The sequence below is a fragment of the Benincasa hispida genome, chromosome 7, assembly GCF_027475165.1.
Source record: "Benincasa hispida cultivar pf3 chromosome 7, pf3_genome.v1.1, whole genome shotgun sequence".
In the NCBI taxonomy this organism is placed as follows: domain Eukaryota; kingdom Viridiplantae; phylum Streptophyta; class Magnoliopsida; order Cucurbitales; family Cucurbitaceae; genus Benincasa; species Benincasa hispida.
In genome coordinates this window covers 40563593-40578685 of record NC_143484.1, presented here as the reverse complement: position 1 = coordinate 40578685, position 15093 = coordinate 40563593, and the positions used below count along the sequence as shown (strand labels likewise).

At 38.9% G+C, this 15093-nt stretch overlaps 1 protein-coding gene across 1 annotated transcript in view; it reads left to right on the top strand.

The window, feature by feature from the left end:
• LOC120079177 (uncharacterized) overlaps positions 1-15093 on the top strand; it is a 50104-nt gene that overhangs the window by 9793 nt on the left and 25218 nt on the right. Inside the window, exons 2-3 of the mRNA XM_090315327.1 lie at positions 8342-8421; positions 9413-9463. Of these exons, the coding sequence (XP_090171453.1) occupies positions 8342-8421; positions 9413-9463 (131 nt within the window). The remainder of the gene's footprint in view (positions 1-8341; positions 8422-9412; positions 9464-15093) is intronic.

Below are 15093 nucleotides of genomic sequence, written 5' to 3'. Positions count from 1 at the left end.
TCCCAAGTGACGGGATTTAGCTTCTTCAGCATCCAGTGGTTCTCTTAGTTTTTTCATTGTATTTTTCAGAATGTTCATTTAATTATTAGCCCCGTTGTTTGTCCTTTTGGGTTTGTAAAGTTGCTATGCTTCCGTTAAGCTAGTCTTAGATAATTATTGGATATGATGAGGGCGCTAAGGGGGTGTCAACCTAGTTGAGATACCCGAGTGTGCTAGCTGATCCGTTTTGGCTTTCTGATGTTACTCAGCTCATTGTATAATCCTCTTGTACTTTGGGTTTTTGCTCGACATTCTCTTTAATTAATGAATTGTTTCCGTTTCAAAAACACTCATCTTATGGGACAAAGTTATTGCGAGTTGATATGGTCTGCACCCATTGGAGTGGGTTGCCTCTAGAAAGGGACAACCTTTGCTTCCCATATTTTTCCTTATCTGTTACATGCTTTGTCAAGGAGAGGTGTTTATTTTTGGAAAGATTGGTGGGTGGTTGATAGGCCTTTTTGTCAGTTGTTCCTACATTTATATCATCTTTCAAATAAGAAGTTTCATTTTGTGGCTTCTATTTACCGAGTTCTGATCCTTTTGCCTCTGTCATTAGGTTTCACCCGTATTTTTTTGTTTTGTTGTTGTTGTTGTCGTTGTTTTTGTTTTGTTTTGTTTTGTTTTTTTTTTAAGAAGAGGCATTAGATATTGTGGGTCTTCTTTCTATTCCTTAGGATCAATAGGTTTTTCCAAGGGAGAAGGGATTCTAGGTTTTGGGCTCCCAATCATTCTTGGGGGTGCTCTTGCAGTTTTTCTCTTTTGTTTGTTGTATCCTCTCCCCAATTTGCCTTTGTCGTCTCCTCCATCTGGAAGGTTTTTTTTGAAAAGGAAACAATTCATTATATTAAGAAAAAAGTGAGCTACGGCCCAAAGTACAAGAGGGTTATACAATGAGCGATACAACGACCAAAGACCAAAAGGATCAGGAAGCGCACCCGGGCATCTCAACTAGGTTGACACCCCCTTAGCGCCTTCATCACATCCAAGAAAATAAAATTAAAATTAAACTAGTGATATGAGAATAGAACAAACAACATTACAAGCCCAAACAATGGCCGAACAATGGGGGGAAAAGCAAAACAAGACAGTCTGAAAAAACCAAGGAAAATAGCAGACTACTGACGAGGCTAAGAACCACTGTTGGGAAGGGAGATTAAAGCTCTCCAGTTGAGATTGAAATCTGATAAACTGTAGCTATTAAAAGGCTTGGAGAGGATACAGGAAGAGGCATGTTGACGGGCAGATTCGAGGCGGTCTTGGCAACCAAGAGATTTATCATGAAACACCCTTTGATTTCTTTCAAACCAAAGTTTTGCCAAAAGAGCTTTGACCGCGTTAAACCAATGAAATATTGAAGATGGCCAGCAACTTTTCCCAGCACCAAGTTGAATAGGAACACGCAAAGGATAGGTGGAGAGAATCTTCAAAAGAATGTAGGCACAAAGGGCAGATTGAAGTGGAAATATAGCTGGATGGCAACTTCCTTTGTAAAACCGAGGCTACATTCAACTGTCCATAAAGCATTATCTAGACGAGAATACTAATCCTTCGAGGGCTACTTGTCTTCCACAAGGCCGAGAAAAGAGATTTGTCCAAAGGGGAGGAGGGGAAAAGGTGTAATTTAAGGGAGTTGACTGTGAAAAGACCCAAGGCTGAAATGGACTACTCCCTTTTATCAAATTCAACTGAAACTCTTCTTGCTGCAAGAACCCCAAGCAGCCCTTGAAAAGAAAGCATCTCCTCATCTTTAAGCAAACGGCGGAAGGAAATTGACCAAGCGGCCAGTCAGCTGTCCCAATGGTCAGCTACTGAACCATTTGGAAACAAGGTGATTCTGAAAAGACTTGGAAATAAGGTATTTTAAGGAGTCACTCTTTTCCAAGGGTCTAACCAAAACGCAATCCGGCTGCCATTTCCAAGCTTGAAAGTGGCCAAAGACTCAACTTTTAGCCAAGACTTTGAATACTGACCCACGGGCTTCTCAAACTTCTACCCCCTTTACCTGCCGTGTGCCAATTAAAAGAATCCTTCCCATGTATACTTCTGATTACTTGGCCCCAAAAAGAACCTTCCTCATTAAAATATCTCCGGCCCCATTTAGCAAGGAGTGCTAAATTCATACTTTTGAACCCACCAAGGCCGAGGCCTCCATCTGCTCAAGGCTTTTGCACCGAAGCCCACTTCACCAGGTGATTTAGCTTGCTGCCATTATGTCTTTCCTAAAAGAAGTTCCTTGTAATCCTCTCCAACTTTGATGCAATTCCTTCATGCATAGGGAAAATGGACATATAATGAGTTGGGAGATTTGACAAGGCTGACTTGCATAAAGTGGCTTTACCTTCTCTTGATAGGTCGAAACGTTTCCATTTGTCCAATTTAGCTTGAAAATTGTCCAATACCGATTGTCAAAAGGATAGTTTTTTTGGATACCCACCTAAAGGCAGCCCTAGGTAGGAGAAGGGAAGGTGGTTAGCCTTACAATTCAAAGATGCAGTTGTGGAAATCAGCTCTTTTTTATCCACATTGATACCATAAAGGGCTGATTTTTCCCAATTCACTTTCTGCCCCGAACACCATTCAACAAACTCCACAGTTTGCTTGAGTTTTGCAAGCATGATGCTGTCATATTTACAAAATAATAGAGTATCGTCCGCAAATTGGAGGATGGAAATCTGAATTTTATCTTTGCCAACCACAAATCCTTCAATAAGACCGGCTTGAATGAGCTTATTCACCAATGCACTTAACACTTCACTAACAAGAAGGAAAAGGAATGGTGAGAGGGGATCACCTTGCCTTATACCTCTTGTGGCAGCCACCCTTCCCTTTGGTTGACCATTGACGAAGATTGAAAACATGGGATTTTTAACGCATCCCATAATCCACTCTATCCATTTCTGACTGAAATTTTTGTTTCTCAACACCTTTTCTAGGAACTCCCAATCAACGCGGTCGAAAGCTTTTTCCAAGTCAAGCTTGAGAATCCACCCCTTCTTCTTTTTTACTCTATATTCCTCCACTGCTTCATTAGCAATAAGAATGGGATCCAAAATTTGCCTTTCTTCAATGAAGGCACTTTGGGAAGGAGCTATGATACTAGACATTACTGATTTTAGTCTTTCAGCTGGCAACTTTGCAATGACCTTATATATCACGGTAATTAAACTAATTGGCCTGAAATCATTAACCGCAATTGCTATTTTCTTCTTTTGAATTAGACAAATGAAGTTTTATTTTATACAAGCGTTAAGCTTACCATTCTTGTAGAATTTCCCAAAGGTGGAGTGCAACTTTCCTTTATCAGGTTCCAAAATTTCAACAAAAACTCCATAGTGAAGCCGTCGGGGCCAGGTGCTTTGCATTTTCCAAGTTTTCTTATAGCTGACTTTATTTCTTCAATTGAGAACTTGGCTTGCAAGGTCGAATTTTGATTTGAGTTGATGCATGGCCAGTCTAGGTTCAAAGGAATGTGTCTCATCCCCGGGGATTTAAGGAAAATGCTACTATAGAAATTCAGGATTAAGCTTTCAATCTCTCTATAAGATTTCGTTGGCACCCCTTGATCATCTATTAGTTCAAAAATAAAGTTTCTTCTCTTTTTTGCTGCTAGGAATTTATGGAAGAAGCTTGTGTTTTCATCTCCCAACTTGAGCCAGTTCAACTTACTTTTCTGAATTAGGTTAACTTCCTCCAGCCTATATAGAGACATTAAATCTGATTTCAGAGTGGATCTAGTTGCCATTTCACTGCTAGAAAGGGTAGAACAATCGGCAAGAGCATCCCACTTTTCAATTTCTTCTAACAACCCCTCTTCTTTCCTTCTTTGAGCTTCTTGGAATTTCGAATGCCACTCCTTGACTGCTGTTTTTACCTTTTTCAGTTTTTGATTAAGGGCAAAACCAGCCCAACCCTGAGCTTCACTACTTAACCAAACTGTCTCAATGGGTTTGACACATTCCTTATTGAGCAGCCAGCTGTTACAAAATCTAAAAGGGGATGGACCCCAGCTGAAAGAACCGGCTTCTAGTAAAATTGGATAGTGATCAGAGAAGGTTCAGGCTTGTTTATTAGCTCTAGAGTTTTCAAACAACTCATCCCATGCTTTAGAGATGAAAAAATGGTCTAATAGAGATCTTGAAGCTGAAACCCCTTCTCTAGACCAAGTAAAGTTGCCATTTCCCAACCAGACCTCCAAAAGTTTGGCTTGGTCTATGAAGTTATTAAATTTCCTCATTCCTTTAGTGCTTCTGCCCAAAGGAAATCTCTCGTGAGCCCATTTTGTAATATTAAAGTCTCCCCCGATACATCAAGCTTCATCACAATAAACTGAGAGAGATAGGAGTTCTGGCCAAACATATTTTTTTCTTTGTAGTTATTTGGCCCATAAACATTAGTGATCCAGTAAGTCTTTTTACAAGCAGTGATGCATTTTACTGATAAAGAATACCCTCCTTTCAAAGTTTCAACCACAGAAATCAAACTCTTATCCCATAACGACAGTAAACCACCTAAAGTGCCATATGATTCCACAAATTCCCATCCTATTTCTTTGGAGCTCCAAAGGGATTTGATGAAGCTTGCTTCAAAACTCTCTTTCTTTGATTCTTGAATTAAAACTACTGCTGGATTATGTTTCTTTAGAAATCGCTTGAGAGCCAACCTTTTATTAGCATCTTTTAGGCCTCTCATGTTCCATGTCACAATTTTCATAATTATGGGCCTAAATTTTTTGTTGTAGCCTCAGCAGCCAACTGTCAATCCAGAATAAGTCTGCAATCAGTGACTATGGACTTCAGATGAGCTGGAAGATCGCACGGAATGGCCGACAACTAAAGCTTCTGAAGACTTTTCATCCTCTGTCTGGAACAGGGGATTTAAGTCAGATAAAAAGGAGGCTTCTTTCCTTGAATCCTCTGTAATTTCCTCTGAAATATTCCAATCAACTTCTTCATTGCTCACACTGAAGGGAGAATCAATGAGGGCATCCCCCTTTTTCTTTTGAATATGCACCTGGGAAGAGCTTGGTGAGCCTCTCAGAAAAGTTAACTCTGAATTAGGTAAGGAAAAAACAGTGTTCAAAGAGAGGAGGGTGAGAAGGAAGGGGGGCTGACCTAATACTTTGGGACAGTCCTTGGACTGAAGTGCATCTAGCTTCTAGCAAATCCAGATTTTGATCAGCCACTGTCTTTACTCTGAGGCCGAACTTCTTGGAAGAATCCTTCACTTGCTTTCTTCTGATGAAATGCTTTGGGAAGGACTTAAAGAGGCAAGGGGGATGTCTTGCTTTGGAGTGTCGTTTAGCCACAGATTTGCTAGGTCTTGGCGCTGACTTACTGCAGGGAGGAAGATGAGGCACGAGAGAGGGGGTGGGATTGCTTAAGGTGGGCGCTGAACCTGGCAGTGGCAGAGGAGCCAATTTTTTTATGGAGACAGGGGAAGAGGGCTTAATCAGGTTAGAGCAGGGGAGGAGTGGAGCAGACTTAGGTGACGATTGGGCTTCCTTGGTGTTCGGGGTAAGTAAAAATGACTGCCGAATTAAAATTTCTTGCGCCGCATAGTCCTAAATATTTTTCTTTTTTTTGTACGAACGACTGTTCAACTTCTAAAGGTATAATGCCAGCTGAACTACCTCCTTCCCCCATCTCTCTCTTCTTAATTACACGGGGCGCCTTTTCATATTTTTCATAAAAGATCTATGACTTTTCACCTTCTTTCACTGGGGACTCTTTACCTTTTGATGCCTGTTCGACTTCTTCAGCTAAAAAAGAAGAATGAGTGGCTAATTTATCTGTGTAACTTTCCAGAGAAGGTGACTTTTCACATTCCTTAGCAAAGCTCGCATCTCTTTTCAGGGTTTGTGGCTTCAAGATAGACTTTTTTGAGGACGGATTCGGGTTTCTTGAGAAACTCGACTTGGATTGAGAGGAGACAAGGAAGGACCATTCTGAAATAGCAATATGGAAATTGACACCTTCATCCTTAATAACTTGATTCAACCGAACTAAGTCAACTGAATTAGAAAAGTCCTTAAACAATAAATTACCAAAAGACTTGGAGGGAGCTTCTAAACATTCAATGTCACCAAAATTTAAGTAGAAATTGCCACGATTTTCATCCTTAGTTGCCGGCATGAAGCCACTGCGGTTTCTTCTAACTTGAATTTTGGCTTCTAAACAATTAGTGAGGTTGAGAGTTTCTGAAGCTATCGATTCCAGCCCCCCAAAATAAGCACCTATGGCTTCAAACGTGTTTCTGCACCAATAGTCCAGTGAAAGATTCTTGATTGATAACCAGCCCCCAAATCCTTTCATTACTAAGGGTCTGCCATGCCTTAATGGATTCCATTTTTCGAACATCAAATGATAAGAACCAAATAACTACTACTTGCCCAGGTATAAAACCAGATCGTTCAGATCACCATTACTAACCTTAATTAAAGCTTTATCTGCAAACAGGGGATTTATAATGACAATGGAGTTAAAGGCCTCACTTAGCTCTTTTGCAATTTCCTTCCAATCGTTAAAAACCAGAAGTCTTGAGATGATCCATAAGCTACTAAAGTCTTCTTTGAACACTTCATGATCCTTTTGAATCCAAAAGGAGTTCTTGCTCTGTTTTGCCAACGCCGGAACATGGGACTTTTGATGCGAATCGACATTAATCTTTGGGGGCTTAGAAACCAAATGAAGGAGCTCCTTTCTCTCTTTTAACACTTCTGAATAACTTCTTTCTTGATGACCCAAGAGGGGAGGCGCTGGCCGAGTGTTACTGACTTGAACTAACTCAGAGGGGAGTTTAAAGGAGGAAGAACTTACTTGTTGAACAGGGGGCTCTTTGAAGATGTGTATGCTGGCTTCAATCATGCCCTTGAAGTCTTGCCATCCAGATTTGTCATCACCATGCGGAATGTGGATGTTCTTTCTTCCCCCTGAAGCTGGCCAAACTGCACACTCTACAAACCATTTATCTTTAGCTTGAAATTTGGCTAAACGAATGAAACTCTGGTCTAATCTTTCCTTTAGTAAAAAAAATTCAAATGTTGGGCCAATTAAAAGTCTTCGAAAGCTTTCTTGAAGCCAGAGGGCTGAGGCCATTGAAAGGAACATGGTTTGACCTCTTTTCAAATCTTCCACGAGGAACCCGAGTCCCTCTTGCCACATACAGAAAAAGTGATCAAGGATGCTACAACTTTTGATCTCCATGGCAGAGAAGCGCACAAACACAGAGCAAAGAAAGCCGAAGGAAGGAAAACCGCCAGAAAGTGAAAGAGAGGAGGAAAGCGGGAGGGAAAGGGGCACGGTTAAGGTGAGGAGACATGGTGAGTTCCGGCGGGATGGGAAGAGGGGGGGTGGGAGGCTGAGTTGGGACGGGAGGGGAGAGGGAGGAGGGAGGGGAGAGAGACATTTTTTTGTGAGGGTTTGTTATTCCCTCCATCGGGAAGGTCGAATCCCTAGGAAGGTAAATTTTCTTGTGTGGTAGATTTTACGTGAGAGTCAACATTGTGGACTATGCTTAGAGACATTCTTTCCTTGTGTTGTGCTCGTTGTGGTGTATTCTTTGTGGGAGTCAAGCTAAGGACTTGCATTACTTGTTGTGGGGTTGTCAGTTTGTTCAGTCTCTTTGGTGTCATTGGTCGGAGGCTTTTGACTTATGTTTGGCATGGAATCGCGATGGTTATGCTATTATTTAGGAGGTGCTCTTGGGCTAACTTCTTTGGTATTTTGTGGGGAGTTTGGCTTGAGAGAAACAATAGAATTTTTAGAGAGGTGGAGTGGTTGTGTGATGAGGTTTGGAAGGTGGTGAGGCTCATTTTGGTTGGCAATGAACCTATTATAATTTGTACAGTGAGGTTTGGAAGGTGATGAGGTTTGTAACTATGATCTTAGATTGATTTTGTTGGATCGGAATCCCTTTTGTAGCTGGTCTGGGTTCTTGTACATTCTTTCCTTTCTCTCAATGAAAGAATGTATAGTTCATTTTTTGTTTGGGATTTGTTTTTGGTCTTGGGTAGGATTTTTTTTTTTTGTTGGTTAAATTCTTTGTTCTGTTGCGTTCTTAAAGGTGTTGTCATTCCTTGTGGCTCTTGTTTTGACCTTTTTGGTAGGTTAGCTATTTGGTTTTTTAGTTTTTTTTTTCCCTTTCCTCCCATTGGAAGGTTGTTTCCTTGAACTTTCGGTATCTTCTCATCTTTCAATGAAAAGTTATCCGTGGATAAAAAATTGCGTATTTATTAATTATTACCAAGCCATCATCTGATTAGAATTTAATTCTAACATCAAAAGCTTTATCAAAATGATAGGACTATTTGGCAGCACCTGCAACAACAGACCTAGCATATTGTGTGATCTTGGAACACACAATTGCAGAGAGGGAACGAAGGTAACAAAACTTTTTAATGATGCTGGTCGAAATAAACTCATGAACTATCTTTTTCACTTAAGATGGTGAATCCTAATATTTGCTTTCATTTTTCACATTCTGCCAAGGAAGATGATTCTGTACTATATATCATGTTTTTCTTATCCTCGTAAATTATCGGCACATGCATACAAAAATCAAGATTTTAAAATTTTTTTTAAACTATGTTTTAACAATTACAATTTACTTTGGTTGATACAGTAGCCAACTTTCAATTATTTCTTTGCAATGTCATTGGGTTCAGAGGATAATGAATATTAAATTACCCTTTTTTTTTAAAAAAAAACATTTTTGTATGAGCACATGTTAGAACCCCAACCCAGGTGAATCCAAAAGCCCATGTATCTCTCTCATTACAGCTAGGCGCTAGCTGATATCAATATCTTAAGCAATCGATTTAGTTTAACTGCATTCGCCTGAGGGATCTTAAGAAATCCAAAAATTTGACTAGTCTCTTTTTGATAAAAACAACCTTCCATTGAGAATAAAATGAAAGGACACACGAGCCACAAAAAAAAACCAGCCCACGAAAAAGGGAGCACCTCTTCAAAAAGGGCCTCTAGTCCTGTACAATAATGCCTGTCTTAATTATAAAAAATCTGCGTAACCGGAACTCATCTGACTAGTCTCACCAAACAATTATATGACCCTATAACCCCTGACATCAAAAACTCTGTGAGATATGTCATGCTGTGTAGGTTTCTATAAGGATTGAGACATGACCTGAAAAGTATTTAGGTTTGGAAGTTCTCTTTGATCATTCACCAATCCAGACCATTATTCTATGTGCTTGATTACCCGCTAGTAATTTTTGGATGGAAAAATTTATGTTTATTATGCATACACAATTGTGTTAATTTTTCTTGTCTCCAGCTTTTTCTTTGAGCATAGATGTTCTGCATTTCCAGTGCTATTGCTGCTTTACAACTCATTTGGCTTTTTCTGCATCCAGCCCAGCTGTAGTTGCGAGGTCTGTGGCACTTTTGAAACGCTACCTTCTTAGGTATGTTATGAATCATCTTATATTTCAGTTATACTCTAATACTTGTTGAACTGGCTTTTTTTGTTCTTTTAATTTTTTTCCGACGAAACAAGATTCTCTATTTCATCCATGAAATAGAAATACAAATCAGGAAAAATATAATCCCTTCCACCCAAAGTGGATTACAAAAAATGCTCTCCCAAGACCGTAGTGTTTGAAAAGAGATTATATTTTGAAAAAAATGATCTCCCAAGACTGTGGTCTTCCACCAAGGCACATGTATTGGTGTAAATTTTTACTTACACCACCACTCAGCATTAAAAATAACACAAAAGGTGAAATTAAATCATTGAAGATCTTATTATTTTGTACAGAAAGGCCTCTCTTTGATCAACCCCCACACCCCACAATGTTGAACAGAAAGGCCACGAGGCTTACATTATTACGTCTCATGGGTACCACGTGAACCCAAAAGAAGAGTCCATCTACCTTTGCACACATGCATGCATGAATTTATAAATTCAATAATTGGGGATAGCCTTTGCCTAGAAAATTAAATCAAGTGAAAACTTCAAACTTCACATTGTATTAATTTTCACCTTGAAATGGTCCATACATAGTGGACCTTTTAAAAGCGTTTGGCGGTTTATTTATTTGACCGTTAAACTTGTGACTAACTGTGTTCAACGATGTTGAAGCTAATACATTTTTTGGCATGATTCCTAGCTGAATTGTTGGGCCATTACTACGACTTTTTGTAGGCCTTTTCATTTGTCTACTAGTCCAAATATTGTGGTTGAATAGGCTTGGATTTATTCTCAAGCTACATGGGACTTGTGTGTGCTTCAGAATGTTAATGATTTAGAGGTGATTGAATGGTTTAGTCTCTTCCATCTTCTTTCGTCATGTTAGGGTCTACTGATGATTCTTGGATTTGGCCCTAAAATTCTGCTAGAAGAGTATTTACTATTTACTATTTACAATCAAAATTCTCATGAATGACTTCGTTCATGCTATTGGTTATAATTCGAACGAGCCTCCTCACCTTTGGTTGTTGATAGTTCTTGTCTACGCTGAAGATATCTTTGCACCAAAACACCTTCAGAATTACTCGTTCGGTTATCCCTCACTACACATTGATATAATGAATGGTGAAAATGTTCAGAGACAACAAACTCTCGAAGGGAGTGAAAAATAAAAAGGAAATATACAAAGGCATAAGTACACCATAAAGAAAACAAGCCAAGAATATAAGCATTATGGAACAAAGAGTTATTTCAATAACTTCATTGGAAAGATATGAACCTGAGAAAAAAGCTTCCACCAAACACAAAACCAACCGCTGATACAATCTGCCAAAGGAAATTGTGAACCAAACTTCAACCTCTAAGAAGAAGATACCAAATAGCTTATATTACCATGAATAAGGCTTCCATCAAGGCACCGTAAAATCCAGAACAAAATTCTAACAAGTAAAGATTGTCCAAATATCAACAATGGGCAAATTCTTAATAAATTCTTAATAAAGCAAATTTCTTTGCAGGCCTTTTGATGATAATCTCAACTTATCAAGACTAAACAATAACTATCGCTGCTCTTTGATACCTTCCATTGAACTAAGGGACAACCAAATCAAACCTTAAAGAAAATTCCAAAGACCTCTATGATTCCATGAGATAAAATCATCGAAAGAAAAATGGTAGAGAATCACTGAACTTTTATCTATTTTTTTTAGATAAGAAATATTTCATTGATGGAATGAAATAAGGGGAACCCCAATACACCTAAAGGTGATTACAGTAGTGATTTCTAATTGCGTTTCTCTTAAAAAAAAATAGTGATTTCCAATTGGAAAGCAAATAAGAAAGACTAAAATGCTTAAAAGGGTGTCTAGTTTTACACCAATTCAAAGCGATAGATAGAGCCAAATCCATGAAACTATCAAAAACTGAAAAAGAATCTCTAAAAAGACGTTTATTGCGCTCGCCCCGTAAAGTCCAAAAGAAAGGCCACACAATAGCCAACCAAATTGTTTTCTTCGTACCAAGAAAAAGATGTCCCACCAGTAGAGATGCAAGGATGTCAAAAATATTATTTGGACAGGGGAACGACCAACCAAAGGGTTCCAAAACGATATGCCAGAAGCAGGAAGCAAACGAGCAATGAAAAAAAGATGGGCCGATGATTCTGAATGGCTTTGACACATGATAAACCAGAATGGAGAGATAGACATATATGGCATACTACGTTGAAGACGATTAACAATATTAACAGCACCAAGATTGAGCACTCATAAGAAACTTTTTATTTTCTTAGGGAAGTGATCCATCCAAATGACATAATATAAATCTTTCACAAGAGGCTCAACCGTACCTACCAAATCAGCCATAGGAGATTTAACTGAAAACATAGAAGAAGGTCCAATAGTCCATATTCAAGAATCAAGAGAAATACAGAATCTGGGAGAGAACAACAATCGAGACAAAGAAACCTATTCAATAGTTTGTAGGTCATTAAGATTATGACGAAGACGTAAATCCCAAGCCTTAGAATCCTCAATGCAAACATCAGCCACCTTAATGTTAGGATAGCAAGGGAGGCGAAACAAAGGAGGGAACATCGTAGAGAGAACACCACAACTAAGCCAAGAGTCCTTGCAAAACGAAATAGAGGCACCATTACCGAGACAATTTTGGGTACGAGAAGCAACCACATCACTGGTTTGAAAAATAAACCGCCAAGGAGATTTAGAAGAACTACAAATGACAATCGGCCAAATACAGGAAAGAGAATTATGCTTAGCCACAATAAGCTGTCTCCACAAAACATCCTGTTCATGCAAAAAATGCCAAATTCATTTAGCCAAAAAGGCAGAGTTTTGATAATGAAAGTTGCCAACACGAAGACCACCCATCAATTTTGGTCGTTGAGTAGTTTCCCAATTAACGTTATGCATACCATTATCACCACGAGAGCCCTCCCAAAAGAAATCACGAATCAATTGATCAAATATTAACTGAACTTTTATTTATGACGAAGAAATGGAATTGTACGCATTTGAAGACTGCAAACCTTAATAAGAGAGGCAAATTTACTAGGACTTGTCGAGGTGGACACTGGCGGGGAAGCTTCGTTGAACTGATCAACAACTGAATTTAATGGATGACCATTGACCGACAACACCATTCGAGAAAAGGAGGGCAAAAGAAGATTCAAAGTAATCCTCGTAATGACCATCTTGATCTATTTCCCGACCCTGAGAATTCAACAATGGTATTTTATTCCAAACTACTAACACTAACACATCTGATTTCGCATCGAAATCATAATTTGGTGAAGAAGGTAGAACTAAATAACCAACAGAAATGGATACCCTTTTCACAACTAATTTGAATCTTGCATAAGAGACCACCTAACCTAATAAGAATCTAGAATTGAAATATATATATATATATATATATATATATATTTGGATAAGAAACAATTTCATTGATTAAATGAAATATCCAAAGATATCCAAAGGTACATGAGGACCCCAATCATAGGGTGTACAAAAAAAGACCCATTCATAGGGAGTGCAAAAGGTGTTTCCCATTTGCAACGAGAAAAGAAAAACTATGACGGTGTATAGCCTGTAAATCTTTGCACAAAAAAAAAAGCATTGTGAATGATGGTATCAATAATGTCCTTTGTTGTCTTGGCCTTGTCTGGGAAGATTCTAGCATTTCTTTCATCCCATATCTTCTACAAAACAACACAAATGATGCTTAACCAGAGACATTCTTTGACAACTTTGAAAGGAGTCCAGTTGATTAGTAGGTGAACCTAGCTTTGTAAGTCATTTGGAAAAGCCACAGATTAGTTGAAGGCAGAAAAGACTTCTGTCCATATCCCTTTAGAAAAGGGGCAGTCAAAGAAAACATGCTGAATAGTTTCGTTGTTTATTCGACAAAGGCAGCACCAAAAGGGAGATAGGTTGATCCATGGGCAACGTTTCTGTTACCTGTCCATAGTGTTTAGACATGAATTTATGATTTCCCAAAGGAGGAATTTAACGCTCTTCTGGTAGGGACAACTCCACAATTTTTTGCAAAAGATGGCCTAAGATGAGTGCGGGTTGGACATGAGGGAAGAGTATAAAGACTTTGTATTGAAACCAATATGGTTGAGTTTCCACGTCCAATGGTCCTTTCTACGAATAAGGTTCAAACTTAGAAGGAGATGGGTAAGAGGAGCCCATTCCTCTATCTCATCGTCTTTGAGATTTCTTCTAAAGTTTAGGGACCAAGAACAATTTGTAGCATTCCAAGTCTCCTTAATTTATTTTTGGAGTTAGATAGCCGAAAGAGTCTAGGAAAAAGTCTATTTTAAGTGTGGAACCAACAAACCAAATATCTATCCGGAAAGCTGTAGAGGAGCCATCTCCAACAACACATTGGATATTCCAATAGATAAGATCCTTTTGATGCAGAATGCATTTCCAAGGGCTTCTAGTTGAGATGCGTTTGTAATCGGTTGCCTAGAAATCAAAGTGATGTGACCCGTATTTGGTTTTGATTAAAATCCTCCGGACGACTTCTTTCTCCAAATGAAAACGCCAAATCCACTTGGCAATGAGGGCTTTGTTTTGGTGTTTAATGTTTGTGATCCCTAATCCCCCTTCATCCAGAGGTTTCTTCAATTTATCCCATTTTAACACATGAGATAGCTTGCTGTCCCTATGACCCGACCATAGGAAATTTCTAAAATATTTGTCAATGGCATCAGTTATTTTTCCAGGGGCACGATAGAGGGATAAATAGTAGATAGGTAGATTGGATAAAGTTGCTTTCAAAAGGGTTAGTCTACCTCCTTTCGAGAGGAAATTGTGTTGCCAAGAGTGTAGTCTTTTGTCTATTTTGTCCAAAATCGGCTGCCAAAAGGTTATTGTAGTTGGTTTTCCATAAAGAGGCAGACCCTAGTATGTGGTAGGCCATTTCCCCACCTTACATTCAAATCTTGTTGCAATAGAATCCACCCATTCATCTTCACAATTGATACCCAGGAATTTAGATTTGTGCCTATTGATGTTGAGTCCAGAAGCATTTTCTAAAAGGGTGATCAAATTGAAAAGGTTTTCAATCTTCCTCTCATTGTTGATGGAGAAAAGTAGCGTGTCATCGGCAAAAAGGAGGTGATTGATGTTTAGAGGTGAACTTGGGATAGAGTATCCGCTAATGAAGCCTTTTGCATCTGCCAAAGTGAGGATTCTGCTGAGACTATCCATGATGATGATGAAAAGAAAGGTGATCATGGGTTACCTTGTGTAAGGCCCCTAGTTGCTTTAAATTTCCCTCTAGGTTTGCCCTTTATAATGATAGAGAAATTTGTGGAGGATATGCAACATTTGATCCATTATCTCTATCTTGTGCCAAAGCCCTTTACAATTAACAATTCATCAAGGAAATCCCAATCCACTTTGTCGAAAGCTTTCTCAATGTCGAGCTTGATGGCCACCCCTTTAATTTTCTTTGCATGCCAATCTTCGAGGATTTCATTAGCAATCAAAGATGCATCCAAAATTTATCTACCATCCACAAAGGCTGATTGGTAGATCGTGATGGTAGATGGGAGGATTTTCTTGAGGCGATAATAAAACACGAGCAATAATC